The sequence below is a fragment of the Dryobates pubescens genome, chromosome 13 (assembly GCF_014839835.1).
Source record: "Dryobates pubescens isolate bDryPub1 chromosome 13, bDryPub1.pri, whole genome shotgun sequence".
NCBI classification, from domain to species: Eukaryota; Metazoa; Chordata; class Aves; order Piciformes; family Picidae; genus Dryobates; species Dryobates pubescens.
Genome location: NC_071624.1, coordinates 16884685 through 16900119, shown reverse-complemented (window position 1 = coordinate 16900119; position 15435 = coordinate 16884685). Strand labels below are relative to the sequence as shown.

Genomic DNA, 15435 nt, shown 5'->3' with positions numbered 1-15435 from the left:
TCTGGAGCTGGTCTGAGATATGGAGAGGGAAAAAGAAGAGCACAAGCCAGCACATGCTGTAGATGTGGTGCATTGTCACTTTTATGTAACAGACATAGATAACATTGTTGAAAGCAAGAATCCATCTCTTTCCTACCCCCCACCCCCCATTGTTTTCTTTTACATTCAGACAATCCATTACAGTATTTACCTAACTGCTGTAGATACCCTGGAGAACTTCTGAGACAGCTAACCTCACCTGGGGACACTCATTTGCAGCACACTGACAGTTTGACCCAGAGCTCTGCAGCTCTTTTCTGTGCAGCCAGGCCCCTGGTTCCTACACACCCTGCTTACCCCGTGTCAGTCTCAGGTCCCTCACTGCTGCAGCACATGACAGCACTGACCCAGTTCTCCTCTAGTTAAATCTCAGCAGTCACTTCAGGAAATCCTTTGGTGCAATCTTGCTGCTTCAGTGCACATACTGGGGCCAGACACTTGCCCCAGTGGACCTCGTGGCTACACTTCCAGTCACTTGGAAGGGACCAGAGTTTGCTCTAGGGTATTAATACCAAGAGAGTAAAGTCTGCAAAGGAAATAAGTCCAGGCACATGGAAAGGAGCATGAACAACCCAACAGCAGCAGCCTACAACCCTCCTTGGCTTGTCTGTTCTCCTGCTTTTTGTTATGTTTCATCCTCTGTTACATTATGGTCACTGCTTCCCTGGCAGCCACGATGAGCTCAAAGTGACCTAGCAATGCTGGGCTTTCATCTCTGAATAAATAATAGGCTTCTATCCTGAGAAAGTTGCTAGAAAGCAGCCTGCCATCACAACAAGGAACATAGAAATATTAAAAATCAAGCAGCATTTTACAGTGATTCCAACATATCTCTCCCCCTGCCAAAAAAAAAAAAAAGTAAGAAAAAAATCCTTGCAGGTTGATTTTGTCACATAAAAGTACCTCATAAAGAAGCAAAACGAGCACAAACAAGGGCATAGGAGCAACACAGCCTCCTGCTTGCAGGATCAGGCTTCCTGATCCCGGTCAGACTTCCTGGTCTTGGCTGAAACACATCCAGCCAGCAAACCTGTAAGTGGTGCAAAGTGGGAGTTGGATCAGTGGGGTGCCTTCCAGCTAACCCAGGTCCCCTTTGGGTTATCATTAATTGTTTTGGTATGGAGAGCCCAGGCCTCAGCTGAAGCTAAAGCTTGTGGATCTGAGCACTAGGCAAAAAGAGAGGTGGGAAAGGAACAGCAGCAAGAGGTGACTTGGTGATGGATTTGAGTCTCCTGTCCTGAGGGCCAGGAGTGCCCAGGCCCATTGTGTGGTCAATGATGTGCTGTGTCTTGTGCTGCAGCAGGGATAAGGGAGGGAGAAGAGGCTTCCTAGGAGGAAGGAGGAGGTAAATAGTCTAGCTGAAACAAGAGAGGAAAAAAGGCACATCAGCCCCCTCAGAGATTCTCCTATAAACGACTTGAGAAACCCTTATCAATTGGATAGCATTTCCCTAATGCATGGGTAGCAAAGCAAGTGAGGTACATCCCAGCTGACTCAGGTGGGATCCACCTTCTTCCTCTGCACAGGCAAGAGTATGGAGGAGTTTGTCCAGTCTGTTTTCTTTCCTCACCTTCCTTGGGTGATCAAGGCCATGTGCTGTTGGCACAACTGCACTGGCAGCTGGTTTCTCAAAGTGTCAGATCACTCAGCAGAAGGAAGCAGCAAGCATGGGACACAAAGATGAGGCTACAGTATCAGCTGACCCACTCCTTCCTTCATTCCAGCCGAGTGATGACTCTGCTTTGCAAACTAGTTAAGATCATTGTCCCATCAGGCTCCTCCAGCGGGGTGTGTGAACGCAGGTGTAACACATTCCTCCCATCCTTCCCCTGGCTCTTCCCACAGCCCACTTGTCCCAAGTGTTTCAGAGTAAACCACCAGGTTAGCACCGGAGGGAGGCTCAGAGGCATGAATTGCAGCAGCCAGAAGGCATGGGACAGGTGTGTCCTCCTGAGCTGCCAGCTGAAAGGTGAACTGAGGCTGCCAGCTGAAAGGTGAACTGAGGCTTTTGCCCAGCGCTCTTGTGGCTCAGCCCCCTCCTTCCTGGGCGAGTGGTGATGTCTATGCCTGCTCGCTGCGCTGCAGCTCTTCCAGCTCGGTCATGGTTTTGGCTGGGAGCTTCTTGCGGCGGAACACAGCTGCGATCTCCTCGAAGGACTTCCCTTTCGTCTCCGGGACCCTGAAGTACGCAAAGAGGAAGAAGACCAGAAGCAGGGCCGCGAAGATGGCGAAGACGTAGGGGCCGCACAGGTCCTGTGGGGGCAGAAGGGAGGGGTGGTAGTTTTAGGGTGATGCCTGGAAATGTTCCACAAATATTGGACAGAAAGTAGCAGAATGTAAATAAATGGCCATTGGATGTAAAAGGGAAAATAAGGTCCAAATAAATCCCATTGGTCTGATACCAACATAAGTTAGTTGTGTAAACTAGCTTTATCTCTTTATGGCTTCTTCACTCTAGCTGGTGCTTCCGCTGGCTTTGCTGACCTTGGCTGTGTCCTTTTGTTGTGGCTAAGTACTAACAGCCTACTCTCTGCTTTTTAGAATAGAATAGAATAGAATAGAATAGAATAGAATAGAATAAACCAGGTTGGAAAAGACCTTTGAAATCATCGAGTCCAGCCTATCATCTAACACCATCTAATCAACTAAACCATGGCACCAAGTGCCTCATCCAGTCTCTTCTTAAACACCTCCAGTGATGGTGACTCCACCACCTCCCTGGGCAGCACATTCCAATGGCCAATCACTCTTTCTATGAAGAGCTTCTTCCTAACATCCTGCCTAAACCTCCCCTGGTGCAGCTTGAGACTGTGTCCTCTTGCTGTGCTGCTGCTGACTTCCCCTTCCTCCTCTGGGTGGCTGAGGTGCTCAGCGAGGCTTGGAGATGGAGACGTGTGAGGCACAGGCACACCCCACTGGGCTGCCGTTGGGTTTCAGGGGGGTTCCTTACCGCGATGTACTGGAAGCACATCCCCACAATGAAGTTGCAGGCCCAGTTGCAGAAGCCGGCGACGGCGATGGCGGCGGGGCGAGGGCCCTGGCTGAACAGCTCGGCCACGATGAACCAGGGGATGGGCCCCGGCCCCACTTCGAAGAAGATGACGAAGAGGAAGATGGCGACCATGCTGACATAGCTCATCCAGGCAAACTGGCTCTGCAAGAGGGCGCACCGCTCAGCCTTAGCCTCCCAGCACAGCTCTCATGAATTATCATTAGTACTTTAATTAAGCATCTCTTCAGAAAGTCGCTCTGTTCAGGCAAGTGGGGACTGGACACAAATAATTAAAGCTCTAAACTCTCGTGCTGGCTGTTGCCTGGGTGTGTGGTGCCATCGTGCAGCGGGGCTTGGGGGCTCACTGCTATCAGCTCAGCTATACCTTTGAGCCCTCTCCTTGCCTGCAGCCTGGCCAGGAAGAGGCAAAATGGTGTTGTTGTTAATGACCAAAGTGTCCCCTGAAGGAGGCTCCCCTCTTACTTGGTTTTGCGTCTCGGCAGGGGCTTGCACCAGTGCTTTGGACTGAGTTTGACAGGGTCCAGACACAGACTTTGTACTAAAGCCTGTAGTGATAGGACAAGGGACAATGGTTTCAAACTGGAGAAGAGTAGACTTAGCTTGGGTGTTAAGAACAAGTTCTTTACCTTGAGGGTAGTGCAACACTGGAACAGGTTGCCCAGAGAGGTGGTTGGGGCCCCATCCCTGGAGATACTCAAGGTGAGGGTTGACAGGGCCCTGGGCAACCTGATCTAGGACATGAAGGATGTCCCTGCTCACTGCAGGGGAGTTGGACTAGATGACCTTTGGAGGTCCCTTCCAACCCAGACCATTGTATGATTTTACATCCTCTGCCTGTTCTGCCCCATGTCTCACAGCCTGACTTCCTCTCCTGGGTGTCAGAAGGAATAATTTGTCCCTTCTTTTTTTAATGACAAATGCTAGCCTACTGTCCCTGCACCAAGCCAGGGAGGTGCAAGTTGAGGGTTTAGGGCTCATGGAGGCATGCCCTAGGGTTTCTTAGCAGGCATGGGATTATGCCATGGGAGCAGCACAGTTGCTAAAGAGCTGAGGTTGTCATTGGGCTCAAGGAGGGGACAGGGGGACATCTCCTTTCTAGCAGCATTGGGGTATCTCGAGGGCCAAATGAGCATAATGTCCTTGGGCACTGCTGTAACCAGAAATGGCTCCAGCTATGGCCACTTTGAACTGTCCCTTCTAAGAACAGACATTTTCTGAACTTCTCTGAGATCAAAATGCAGAACATTCGCTTTAAAGGGTGGTTTGGCTTTTCTGGTTTGCAAGTCATGGAAAGAAGATGGAGAGAAATCCTTACCAGGACCACAAGTCCAACTGTCATGGCCACGGCGCTTACCAACATACCCATCAAGCCAGCCAGGAACAGGGATCTTCTGCCTGCCTTCTCCACCAGAAAGACCTGCAGAAATATGTGCAGTAGCTCAGTCTCTAGCAATGCTGCTCTCAGGAGGTTCAGTCAGGTGTCCTAGCAATGAGCAACCCCTTACCACTAACACAACACACTCCTGCTCTTCTAGCTCTTGTGGTTTCCAAGCGTGAGAAGCTCTGCCAGTGGCTGTTGGGGAGCCAGACTGAGCAGCCACCCTGCCAGGGACAAGGTGAGCCCTCATTTACTCAAGACTTATGCACTGCCAGGCTCCCAGGAATTCCCACTGCTCCTGTGAATGCATTGCTGACTATGGAGGACTTTTTCTCTCTTGTTTTTGTTTTTCAAGAGGGGTCTGCATTAGTTTGGAAGCAGTCTGCAAAATCTAGCAAGATTCAAGTCACATCACAGGTCACTGCACCTTGCCTGTCCTAGGAAAGGAATAGTTGTGTAGCTCCCCAAGTCAGGATTTTCCCTCCAATTACTTCCAGATTCCTTTTGCTCCCCTGGCAGCCACAAGCTCTAGCTTATTCCTTCTCAACTCCTCTTGGTGCACTCCAGTCGTCTCACCCAACTTTCAACAGCTGTCACTTCACCCAGTGGGAAGATGTGGGTAACTCCAGAGGACAGCACATCTGACCTGCCCTCAGATACTGTGCACTAACCTCTGAGGCTGCCTGCTCCTTCCCTCTCTGCTTCAGAGGACACCTTTGGCTATAAGAACAGCCTTTGCTGTCATTACAGCGAGGGATTTATGCTTCTGAGAGACCATCTCTGGCTGGAGGCAGTTCATCCTGCCAACTCAGGAAGGTGCACATGGCAAGGCTCTGTGCTCCCTTCTCCCCTTGCCAAGGTCCACCTGCCTGTCAGTGCTGCTGCCTTTTGATCAGGGTCTGTCATTTATTGACAAATGTAGGTAATTTTTAAGTGCTTATGGCCAAAAGAAGCAAAGAGCAAATGGCCCAGGCTACAAGCAGCACAGCCCCAGGGTGGAGATCAAACTGCAGGAGACCCTTTCAAGCCTGAGAAAGACCTTTTCCAGCTGCATGCCTCCCTGCCTCTTTCCACAATAAACATCATGTTTTCTCCCCTGTATGGGACCTGTGGTGGCCTCCCTCTGCAGCAGGTTCACCCCAAGACCTCCTAGACAAAGATCACAGAACCATAGAATTGTTAGGGTTGGAAGGAACCTCAAGGATCATCCAGTTCCAACCCCCCTGCCATGGGCAGGGACACCTCACACTAGATCAGGTTGCTCAGAGACACATCCAGCCTGGCCTTAAAAACCTCCAGGGATGGGGCTTCTACCACCTCCCTGAGCAACCTGTTCCAGTGTCTCACCACCCTCATGGGGAAAAACTTCTTCCTCACATCCAATCTGAATCTACCCATTTCTAGTTTTGTTCCATCCTCCCCAGTCCTGTCACTCCCTGATACCCTAAAAAGTCCCTCCCCAGCTTTCTTGTAGTCCTCTTCAGATACTGGAAGGCTACAGTTAGGTCTCCTTGGAGCCTTCTCTTCTCCAGACTGAACAGCCCCAACTCCCTCAGTCTGCCTTCACAGGAGAGGTGCTCCAGCCCTCAGATCAGCCTCGTGGTCCTTCTCTGGACATGCTCCAGCACCTCCAGATCCTTTCTGTAACAGGGGCTCCAGAACTGGACACAGTGGGGTTTCACCAGAGCGGAGTAGAGGGGGGGAGTCACCTCCCTCGACCTCCTGGCTGTGCTTCTCTGGATGCAGCCCAGGATGTGATTGGCTTTCTAGGCTGCAAGTGCTCACTGCTGGCTCATGTTGAGCTTCTCATCCACTGGTACCCCCAAGCCCTTTTCTTCAAGGTGGCTTGAGAGCCACCCTGAAGAAAAGGACTTGGGGGTACTGGTGGATGAGATCTCTTGCAGCTGTGTATTTCTACCTTGCATATAGTCCTTAAATCCCTCTGGAGATGTGAGGGAAATGCACTTGGCATTTCCTGATCTTCTATTAATGGCACATTAAAGAAATAATTGCCTGCTGATAGGGCTTGTTTTCAGACAAAGGAAGGGAACCAGCCTTTTATTGCCACTGAGCCCCACACTGATACCACAAGGTAGGTGCTAGGTTGCTTTCATTGGCATGGAACAGCCTTTGGCTATTACTGGTGCAGGTGCTATAGGCATACAGAAAAACCACTTGAAAGATAACAGCTAAGAGGCAGATTGTGAGCTGCTGCCTTCCCCATCACAACCCCAATCCCCTGCCTGCTCCACCTGCAGAATTTCAATCTCAAAGGCAACTTTCATTTGATGGGGAGGGGAGGAGAAAAGCTGAGCTACCAGAGCTGATGCAGTTCTCCCTCCTGAGGCATCCAGCAGTGCCATTTGGCAGCTGCCAACTTCAACTTTGTTAAGCAAGGCTCGGCCAGGGAATGATTTTTCCTGTGAGGTGCACAGGGTCAGCCCTGCAAAACTGCAACTCCCAGCCCCAACTGCAGGACCAAATCATGTTTCAAAAGCATGCTGTAGCTTTGGTGTTCCTGTAGTCTGGAGGGTTGTGGGGGGCAGAGGTGTTTACTTACAGAGATAACAGTGAAGATTGTGTTCACCACTCCAACGCCAATGGTTGCGTAAACGGGTTGGCCAACTCCAGCTCTCTCGAAAATGTTTGTGGAGTAGTAAAAGATCTATCAAAATACATCAGGATGAAGGATTAGGCAACAGGGCTGGTGAAACTTTTTGTTCTCTTGAAGGAAGAGTTGCACCTCGCTTGGCTGAGATGTGAAGTAATTTAATGATGATTAGGTCTGCTTTTTTCCAGCTTCTTACTGGCTTGTTATAATAATTACAGCTTAAACTTTCAGAGGAGCCTGAGGGAGTTCAAAATCCCGTGGAAATCCTCCTCCTGAGCTGCTGCATTTGCACATTTAAAGCTGTTTTCTTTCATGTAGTCCCAGGTTTAACCTTGGGAGCCAGGTCACCAACACTGGGCACTGGAGACAAAGACCTTTAACAATTGTTCTTGCTACATTCGAATGACTCAGATGCCTCCCTTTCTCCAAGAATAAGGTGATTCCAAGGGCAGGAGGCAAGTGGGTGGCTGAGCCTGTGGCTGGAAGATGGGACTGGGAATGGCCTCAAGCCAAGGCAGCTCAGCTCTGGGGGATGCCGAGCCCCAGCTCAGCCCCGTGAGGCTGAGCATCCCTGCATGCTGCCACGCTGCTTGGTGTGGAAATGCTCTTAGAGAGTTTTGAAAGCTTGTGAGGTAGAGCCTTAACCTTTGGAAAGCTGCCACCAGACTTTCAAAATGTGAGTCTTAGCTTGGTTTAAGAAGGAGGCTCCATGCTCCTAGGTGTAAAATGGTGATTTCTGGTGTCCCAGGAGGTGCTACAAAAACTGTTTAGCTAAAAATAGCTGGAAGACAGTGACTGTGGTTCCTGGGGTGAGCAGGTGGTCTTTAAACAGAGTGCAGTGCTGGTGAACTTAGGTATGAGGAGGATCACAGGAGAGCTCAGCATGGCTCTGGCTTGCCAGCTGGTTTCATGCTGAGCTCCCTCACACCCTCCTGTCCTGTCCTTCCATAGCTTGGCTTGACGGTGAGGTCTGCCTTCAGCGCTGATGATGGTGGCCACAGAGAAGCTTTTCCTTCACCCCTACCTGGCTTGGGCAGAGCCAGCACTACCTTTTCCCTCTCAGTGTGGGTTTCCAAAGGCCAATGTTTTTTTTGGGAGACTCACCGCGTTGATTCCTGAGAACTGCTGAGATATCTGCACCATCAGTGCCACGATGACAGCCTGCCTGTACTTGGAAGAGGTGAAAAGCTGCTTTATGGAGACTTTCTTCTCACTAGCAGCTTCCTGCTTTTCCTTTTCCATCTCAGCAATCTCTTTCATCGGGTCACAGTCTCCTCTGAGCCTTTTCAAACCTTAACCACAAAAAAAGAAAGACTGACATTTTATTTTCAGTGGTAGATAGGGAGTAGGGTAAGGACAAGAATCTCTCTAGCCAAAAGGCAGGGGAAGCCAACCACATGGACAGTAATGGCCTCTTGCCCTCAGGACTCCCATGGCACACCAAGTACCCAGAGTGTGTCTGCTTGGCAAGGGGCAGCAGCACATTGGATCTGTGAAAGCTCTGAGATGCCACACTCAAGCCATATCCTGCTGCAATGCTTATTAGAATTATAAAATAGTTAGGTTTGGAAGGGACCTCAAGGATTATCTAGTTCCAAACCCCCTGCTGTGGTCAGGGAGACCTCACACTAGATCAGGTTGCTCGGAGCCATGTCCAGCCTGGCCTTAAAAACCTCTAGGGATGGGGCTTCTACCGCCTTCCTGGGCAAGCTGTTCCAGTGTCTCATGTGTCTAAATGGTTTCTGGTCCAGAAGTAATTTATATTTCAGCACCTCAGAGCTTCCTAGTTTCAGCTGTGTGCTATGACTGACTGCTCTTACTGCTTGCACACATGGCTGGAACCTGGCTGGAACGAGGCTAAGAGATGCATCACTGGTTGCAGTAACCACTGTGGATTTCCTGTAGAGCTGCAAATAGCAGCCAGACATCAGCTGTTCCCCAGAAGATGTCATTTTCACACCTGGTTGAAATCCCTTCCAGTTGAATGGGGGTTTTGGGGGTGGCATCTGCTAGATGTGAGCTCTGTGATGGAAAGGAGTGGCATGCTGAGGCTCACACCACCCACAGCGACACAGAAGCGAGTGTGCCTTAGTCAGTCACTATGTGCCAGTGTCCAAAATCCCACCTGCAAATGTGCTGTGTGGGATGGAGTAATTATAGCCAGCTACATGTGTGATCCCTCAGCCAGGCTTTCCCTTCTGTGTGTAGCACCATCTAGAGTGTAAAAACAGCTCCAGGACAGCCCAGAATGTGTGTCTTACTTTTTTTAGCTTCCTCCACCTTCCCCAGTTTGATGTAAAGATATCGAGGGCTCTCAGGGCACAGCAAGAGCAGGAAGAACTGCAGAAGGGCAGCCACACCAGACAGACCCAGGAGCAGGGGCCACATCTCATCATTGCCCAGAAGAAAGTCTAGTCCAAGGACCTGGAAGAATTGAAGTATGTGTGAATGGGTTATTTGGGAGCCTAGGGAAAGACCAGCACAGCATTTCAAAGTCACAGCCTGGAGGCAAACCAGAAGCTAATTCTCAGTCCTAACAATTGGATTTCTTTAGTTGTGATCCACACTTAACAAAGAGGGAAAGAATAGATGGTGTGGAATGTCATGAGCAAGACTTTGGCTTACAGGTGCTGTGGAACAGCCCTCTGCAAAGCATTTTGTTTGTTTGTTTGCATTCCCACAGCCTGTGGGGCAAGCAGGACCTTCCTTGGGAGCTTTTTCCTACCCCCTTGTCTATCCACAGTCTTTGGCTAAATCAGTTTAGATGAACTCTGTGGTTATGTTCAGCATTTCTGGATGTGCTGGTTCTTGGTACAGTTATGTGCCAGCCTGTCATGTAGCTGGGACTGCTGCCAGGGTAGGCAGTGCTGACAGGGACGCTGAGCTCCCTGCTAATCTGCTGAAGCCATTTTTGAGCACCTTGAAGATCAGGGGTCTTATGTTGGGAGTCAGCCTGACTCTGAGGAGATGCTCACAAAAGCTTGGCAGGGGAGGGGACAAATTGTTTGCAGAAGTACGTTTTATTTCATAAGAAGTCATCTTTGTGAGACACCTCTGACTCAAGGTGGGAGTTTAAGCTCATAGAATCATAGAATTGTTAGGGTTGGAAGGGACCCCAAGGATCATCTAGTTCCAACCTCCCTGCCATGAGCAGGGACACTTCACACTAGATCAGGTTGCTCAGAGCCGCATCAGAGCAGATTGCTCTGCACTGCTCTTCAGTTTTGGGGTGGAATGGTGAGTGACGCCCCAGCATATCAGGGGAGTGTCTCTAATCTCTGAACTACTCTGTCTAGACTTGTGCACTTGCCTTCTTACCTGGCTGATGAGGATGCCTGTGACGATAGCAAGCTGGTGCAGAGTCCCCAGCGCTCCTCGAAGGGCCGTGGGAGAGACCTCACTGACGTACATGGGCACAAGTCCAGAGGAGAGCCCTGCACCAAGCACAGGCAGGTGTCACCTTTCTAGACCACATCTTGGCAACCAGCAGAAACTGCTTCCCAAATGGAGCCTGTGTGCTGCATCCCACATCCCACTAAGCCTCTAGTGCCTGGCTGGGAACAACCTGCACTCTGCAAAGGTGCAAAGGTGCTCAGATATCCCTGGATGAGAGCCCCAAGCTGGGAAGCCTTTACACTTGCACACACACACTTCCAATCATGGAGCAGAGATCATGTTCTGGGAGAAGTTATTACAGAGCAAAGAGCTTTCTTAAAACTTGCCTTGAACCTTCAGAGCAGAGTATTGTGCTTGTGTAGCAGTATGAGTGATAATGAGCTGTTATTCTTAGCTAATTATGACATCATTCCATGTTACTTGCCCACTATCTTATCCTCAGGCTGTACAGTGCTCCTCTACTATCTGCTTGATAGCACTGCAGTCTAGGGAACCTGTTACACAGCTTGGCTAATGACATACTGTCCCAACAGCCACCACCGACTCAGAGCCTTGAGATCACAGAATCAGTCAGGTTGGCAAAGACCCTCAGGATCACCAAGTCCAACTGATAACCCTACTCTACAAGGTTCCATATCCTCAAGCACCACATCCCAACGACCTTTAAACACATCCAGGGTTGGTGACTCAACCACCTCCCTGGGCAGCACATTCCAGTGCCTGACCACTCTTTCCCTGATTTTTTTCCCCCTAATATCCAGTCTAAACCTACCCAGTAGCAGCTTGAGGCCATTCCCTCTTCTTCTATCACTAATTACCTGACATGCAGAGGAAGGACTCTCTCCTTTCTAGGATAACATAAAATAATCTGATTTCATGGTAGAGCCAACCCAAGTGCTTCTAGGAAAGATCCTGGATCAAGAAGGACAGACACAGGGAGAAGAGGGAACCCTCTACCTGTAAGACCCCTACTGAACTAAAAAAAAACCCATAATGATCCAAAAAGCACAGGAAACACTAGGCTGCAGCCCATGGAGCTGGTTTGCAGTGCTTGACCCTGCCTGGACTTACCACAGTACAGCCCAGTGACCGCTCTCCCGGCGATGATGAGGATGTGAGACGGCCCAAATTTCGACAGCCCCATCAGGAGGTTCCCAGCGATGGAGAGGACGTTGACCACCAGCATGGCTTTCACCCTGCAAAGGCAGCAGCAGCAGCAAAGCTCATTCTGGCACCTCTCTCAACCAAAGCAGCCATCACAACCTACACTGAGAGCTACTAAGTGACTTAATCAGCACTGCAGGGGAAGAAGTAATGAGTGTAGGCACCAAAAAATAACCGGGCAGGGGCGCAGTAAGGGCAGCTAAAAGTATATGTTAGGAAGAAGTTCTTCACTGTGAGCATGGTGAGACACTGGCACAGGTTGCCCAGGGAGGTGGTGGAAGCCTCATCCCTGGAGGTTTTTAAGGCCAGGCTGGATGTGGCAGTGAACAGCCTGATCTAGGGTGAGCCTATTACAGGAAGGATCTCGAACTGCTGGAATGTGTCCAAAGAAGGGCCAGGAGGATGATCAGAGGGCTGGAGCTCCTCTCCTATGAGGACAGACTGAGGGAGTTGGGGCTGTTCTGTCTGGAGAAGAGAGGGTTCTGAGGAGACCTAGTTATGGCCTTCCAGTATCTTAAGGGGGCTACAAGAAAGCTGGGGAGGGACTTTTTAGGGTGTCAGGACTAGGGGGAATGGAGGAAAACTAGAATTGAGTAGATTCAGATTGGATGTTAGGAAGTTCTTCCCCATGAGGGTGGTGAGACACTGGAACAGGTCGCTCAGGGAAGTGGTAGAAGCCTCATCCCTGGAGGTTTTGAAGGCCAGGCTGGATGTGGCTGTGAGCAACCTGATCTAGTGTGAGGTGCCCCTGCCCAGGGGGGGTTGGAACTGGATGATCCTTGAGGCCCCTTCCAACCCTAACAATTCTATGATTCTACATCCTGTAGAACAAACACTATTCCTCTCCTTTTTGGAAGGGAAAGAAAGGGGGGAAAATTGGAAGTTACTCAAGGCTGCTCATCAGCTGCTTGTCTGAAGTGCTAAAAGTTGCAATAAGCCCTCTGATTTATACTTGAGGGTTTTAATAAGCCAGATCTCTGTGATGGCTGGAGTGGGACTTTGGAGATTTGGTGGTTGGGTGTTGTGGGTTTTTTGGGTGGGTGTTTTTTTCATTAAATTAGGGAAAATCACACTAATTGTATCTCTACAGGGAGGGAAGGGCTCTAGGGGGAAAATGGGGCACAAAGGCTTGGGCTGTGGCATGCCAGTCATAGCACACAAGGCTCTCTCACCTCCCCAGCCGGTCGCCGATCCACCCCACGGTGAAGGAGGAGACCATGCCACCGATGGCAAACACGGAGACAGAGAGGGACCAGTACATGGTGAGGATGTGTGATGAGGCGGCAGGGTCCTCAGCACTGTCATCTGGGGGTGCTGGGGTGCCTTCTGTGCCAAACCAGGGTGCTGTGGTGCCGGCTCCATCCTCCTCAGAGGCATTTGGGGCGTATCTGCCCAGGGGGGTGATGCCCAGCACACGCCCATAGTGGGCTTCAATCACCTGTGATGGGCAGAGAGGAAAACTGCCATCAGCTCCTCTCTATCACCACCCCCAACCCCCTCCCCTTTTGGGTGTTCTTTCTGCCCCAGGATAAACTTTTCATCAGAGTCTCTGCAGAGGTGAGATTTGGGTCCCCCACAGCTCCCCAGCACTTGGCCCCGCAGCAGGCAGGCACAGAGTATCCCTCATGTCTGACCTCACCTCCTGGGCATGGGGTGAGCACAGTGCCTGAATTTGGCACCTATGGAGAGGTGCCAGCCCTTGGTCTGAGCACAGAGACTGTGCTGGGGACATCACCAAGACATGCAGAACCTGGCTCCTTTTGCTGAGGAGTGGCAGTCGCGGGGGTCCCTGCTGTTTTCTCACCCCTCTGCTTTACCGTGGGGGCTTTGTGCAGTGACAGATAGCACCTCGGGAAGGGACAGAACCCTCCGGAGGGCTTCTGCAACGGACAAACCAGCCTTGGCAGCCCTGAAGCCCATGTCCCTTGGCTGTGCACGGTTCCAGGGGGCTCTGCTTACCTTCTGGGGGGCATTAATGACACCCAGGCTGTAGCCATACTGGAAAAAGCCCAGCACTGCAGTGAAGACGGAGAGGATCAGCGTTCCCGTGAGGTGCTGGGGGAGGAAGCAGAGATCAGCCTCACCCTGCTGTTTTAGCCCTGCCCAAACCTGCACCCTAGCCCCGTCCCCTGGGACCCTAGCCCCCAGAGGTGCTGCTTTCTCTGGCTCCAAATTCCCTGAGGAGGGTAGGATCAGACAGGGCAGTGTTGCCTCACCAAGAGCAATCTGTGCCGGGGTTCTCCCTGCTGCGCTGCCGGTCCTCACCCTGGTGCTCCCGGCTGAGCAGCAGCTCTGCCTGCTGCAGCAGCATTCACTGCCCCCTCCCCAGCCCGGGGCAGATGCAGAACAGGTAGGTAAAAAATGACCAAAATGGTGTTTTCCAGCAGTGCTGCTTCGAGTATTAATTCCTTCCATCACAGTTAAAATAATCTGAGGAGGTAGAGGTGCTCTTAAAACTAAAACCAAAATATCCCTTGACCCCTTTTGCCTCTGTGCTCAGTGTGCAGACATCAAGAGCAAGTAATTAGGGGAAGGGATTTTTCTTTTCTTTTCTTGTTGTTTTTGGTCTTGGCACCCACTAAATGCCACTGCTGAGTGCTGGGCTCATGCAGAAATCCTAGTGCAAAAAATACCATCAAGCCATGGTTACCTTCTCCGCTTGCATTTTGTTTCTCTTGTCCATCTTGCAGCTTCTCCACTGTCCTCCCAAGAGCAGTCACTGGTCTGGGCTGTGAAAGGAAGTGGGAGCTTGGGCAGGGAAGAAGGGAGAGCAGGGCTGGGATGGAAGCAGCAGAACTGTCTGGTGCTCCAAGAGATGGGATTATATCAACTCTGGAGTTAATGAGAAACCAAAGCCTTACACATGCTGTTTGGCCACTGCTTGGCTCAGGGCAGCCGCTAGTCCAATCCCTGTATTTGGGGGGACAAATGAAGCAGTGGGAGACCTGAGGAATTCCAATGATCCAGCTGAAAGGCTGGTTTGGGGCAGTCCCTCAGCTGACCAGCCTGCAGTGTGACTCGCTAGGGTTTGGGGAAGATGCCGAAGCATCTTTTTGAGATGTTCAGCACATTTCTTAGCTTCTCTGCTGGGTCCTTCTGCTCCGTGACAGCCCTCCTGCTGAATGAGCAAGAAGAAACCTTTCCCAGCACAGGCAGCAAAGCAGCTAGAAAAAATGACCAAGACTGTTTTATTTAGATAGCACTTGGCACCTGCTTTAAAATATATTGGTGTGTGTCTGGAACAGACTGAGCCAAACACCTGTAAATGCAGATGCAGCCAGGTCTGTCTCTCTCTCTTTCTGTGTCCATGCACAGACTTACCTGCATGCACACAGTCCTCTCAACATGTAGCTGTAATGCCAGTACACACCTGTAAGCTGTGCTTGGACTTGATGACCTGAAAAGATCTTCTCCAGGCAAAGTGATTCTCTGATTCTCTGCATCCTGAGCAGTCAGAGGAGATGGCTGAGTGTACATATGGGAGATACAACGTAATAAAACTACTCAGATGATGACAACACTGCTTTGAAGCCCACAGCAGTGTGACCACTGAGCCTTTTAGCATCACCAGCTCATTGCTGTGCTGTCAGATATTGCTGATGCTGGCAAACACTGGCAATGCTATCAGACACCGTTGATGCTGCCAAATGTCACAGCCCTTTGGCTGGACTTGCCTGCGACTCCTGAACTTTGCACATCTGTGGAAGCTGGTCTGAGCTGGTCTTGCTCAGCTCTTGTTGTCCTTGATTTTGTCAGCAAGAGGAGCTGGAGTAAATGGTGGCCACCCCCAGCTTGGCGTGCCAAAGTCTGAATCAGCTCAGAAGGTGATTAATG

General features: G+C 50.6%; 1 protein-coding gene across 1 annotated transcript; it reads right to left on the bottom strand.

Annotated features, from left to right (window-relative positions):
* Positions 1–2100: 2100 nt before the first annotated feature.
* On the bottom strand, positions 2101–14331 carry SLC2A2 (solute carrier family 2 member 2). The gene is made up of 11 exons (XM_009902358.2): positions 14252–14331; positions 13561–13656; positions 12774–13039; positions 11509–11633; positions 10360–10475; positions 9303–9465; positions 8146–8333; positions 6991–7095; positions 4368–4469; positions 2990–3193; positions 2101–2292 (listed from the first exon to the last, which is right to left on the bottom strand). Exons 1-11 carry the CDS (start codon positions 14282–14284, stop codon positions 2101–2103), a joined length of 1590 nt encoding a protein of 529 aa, XP_009900660.2. The 5' UTR covers positions 14285–14331.
* Positions 14332–15435: the final 1104 nt, after the last annotated feature.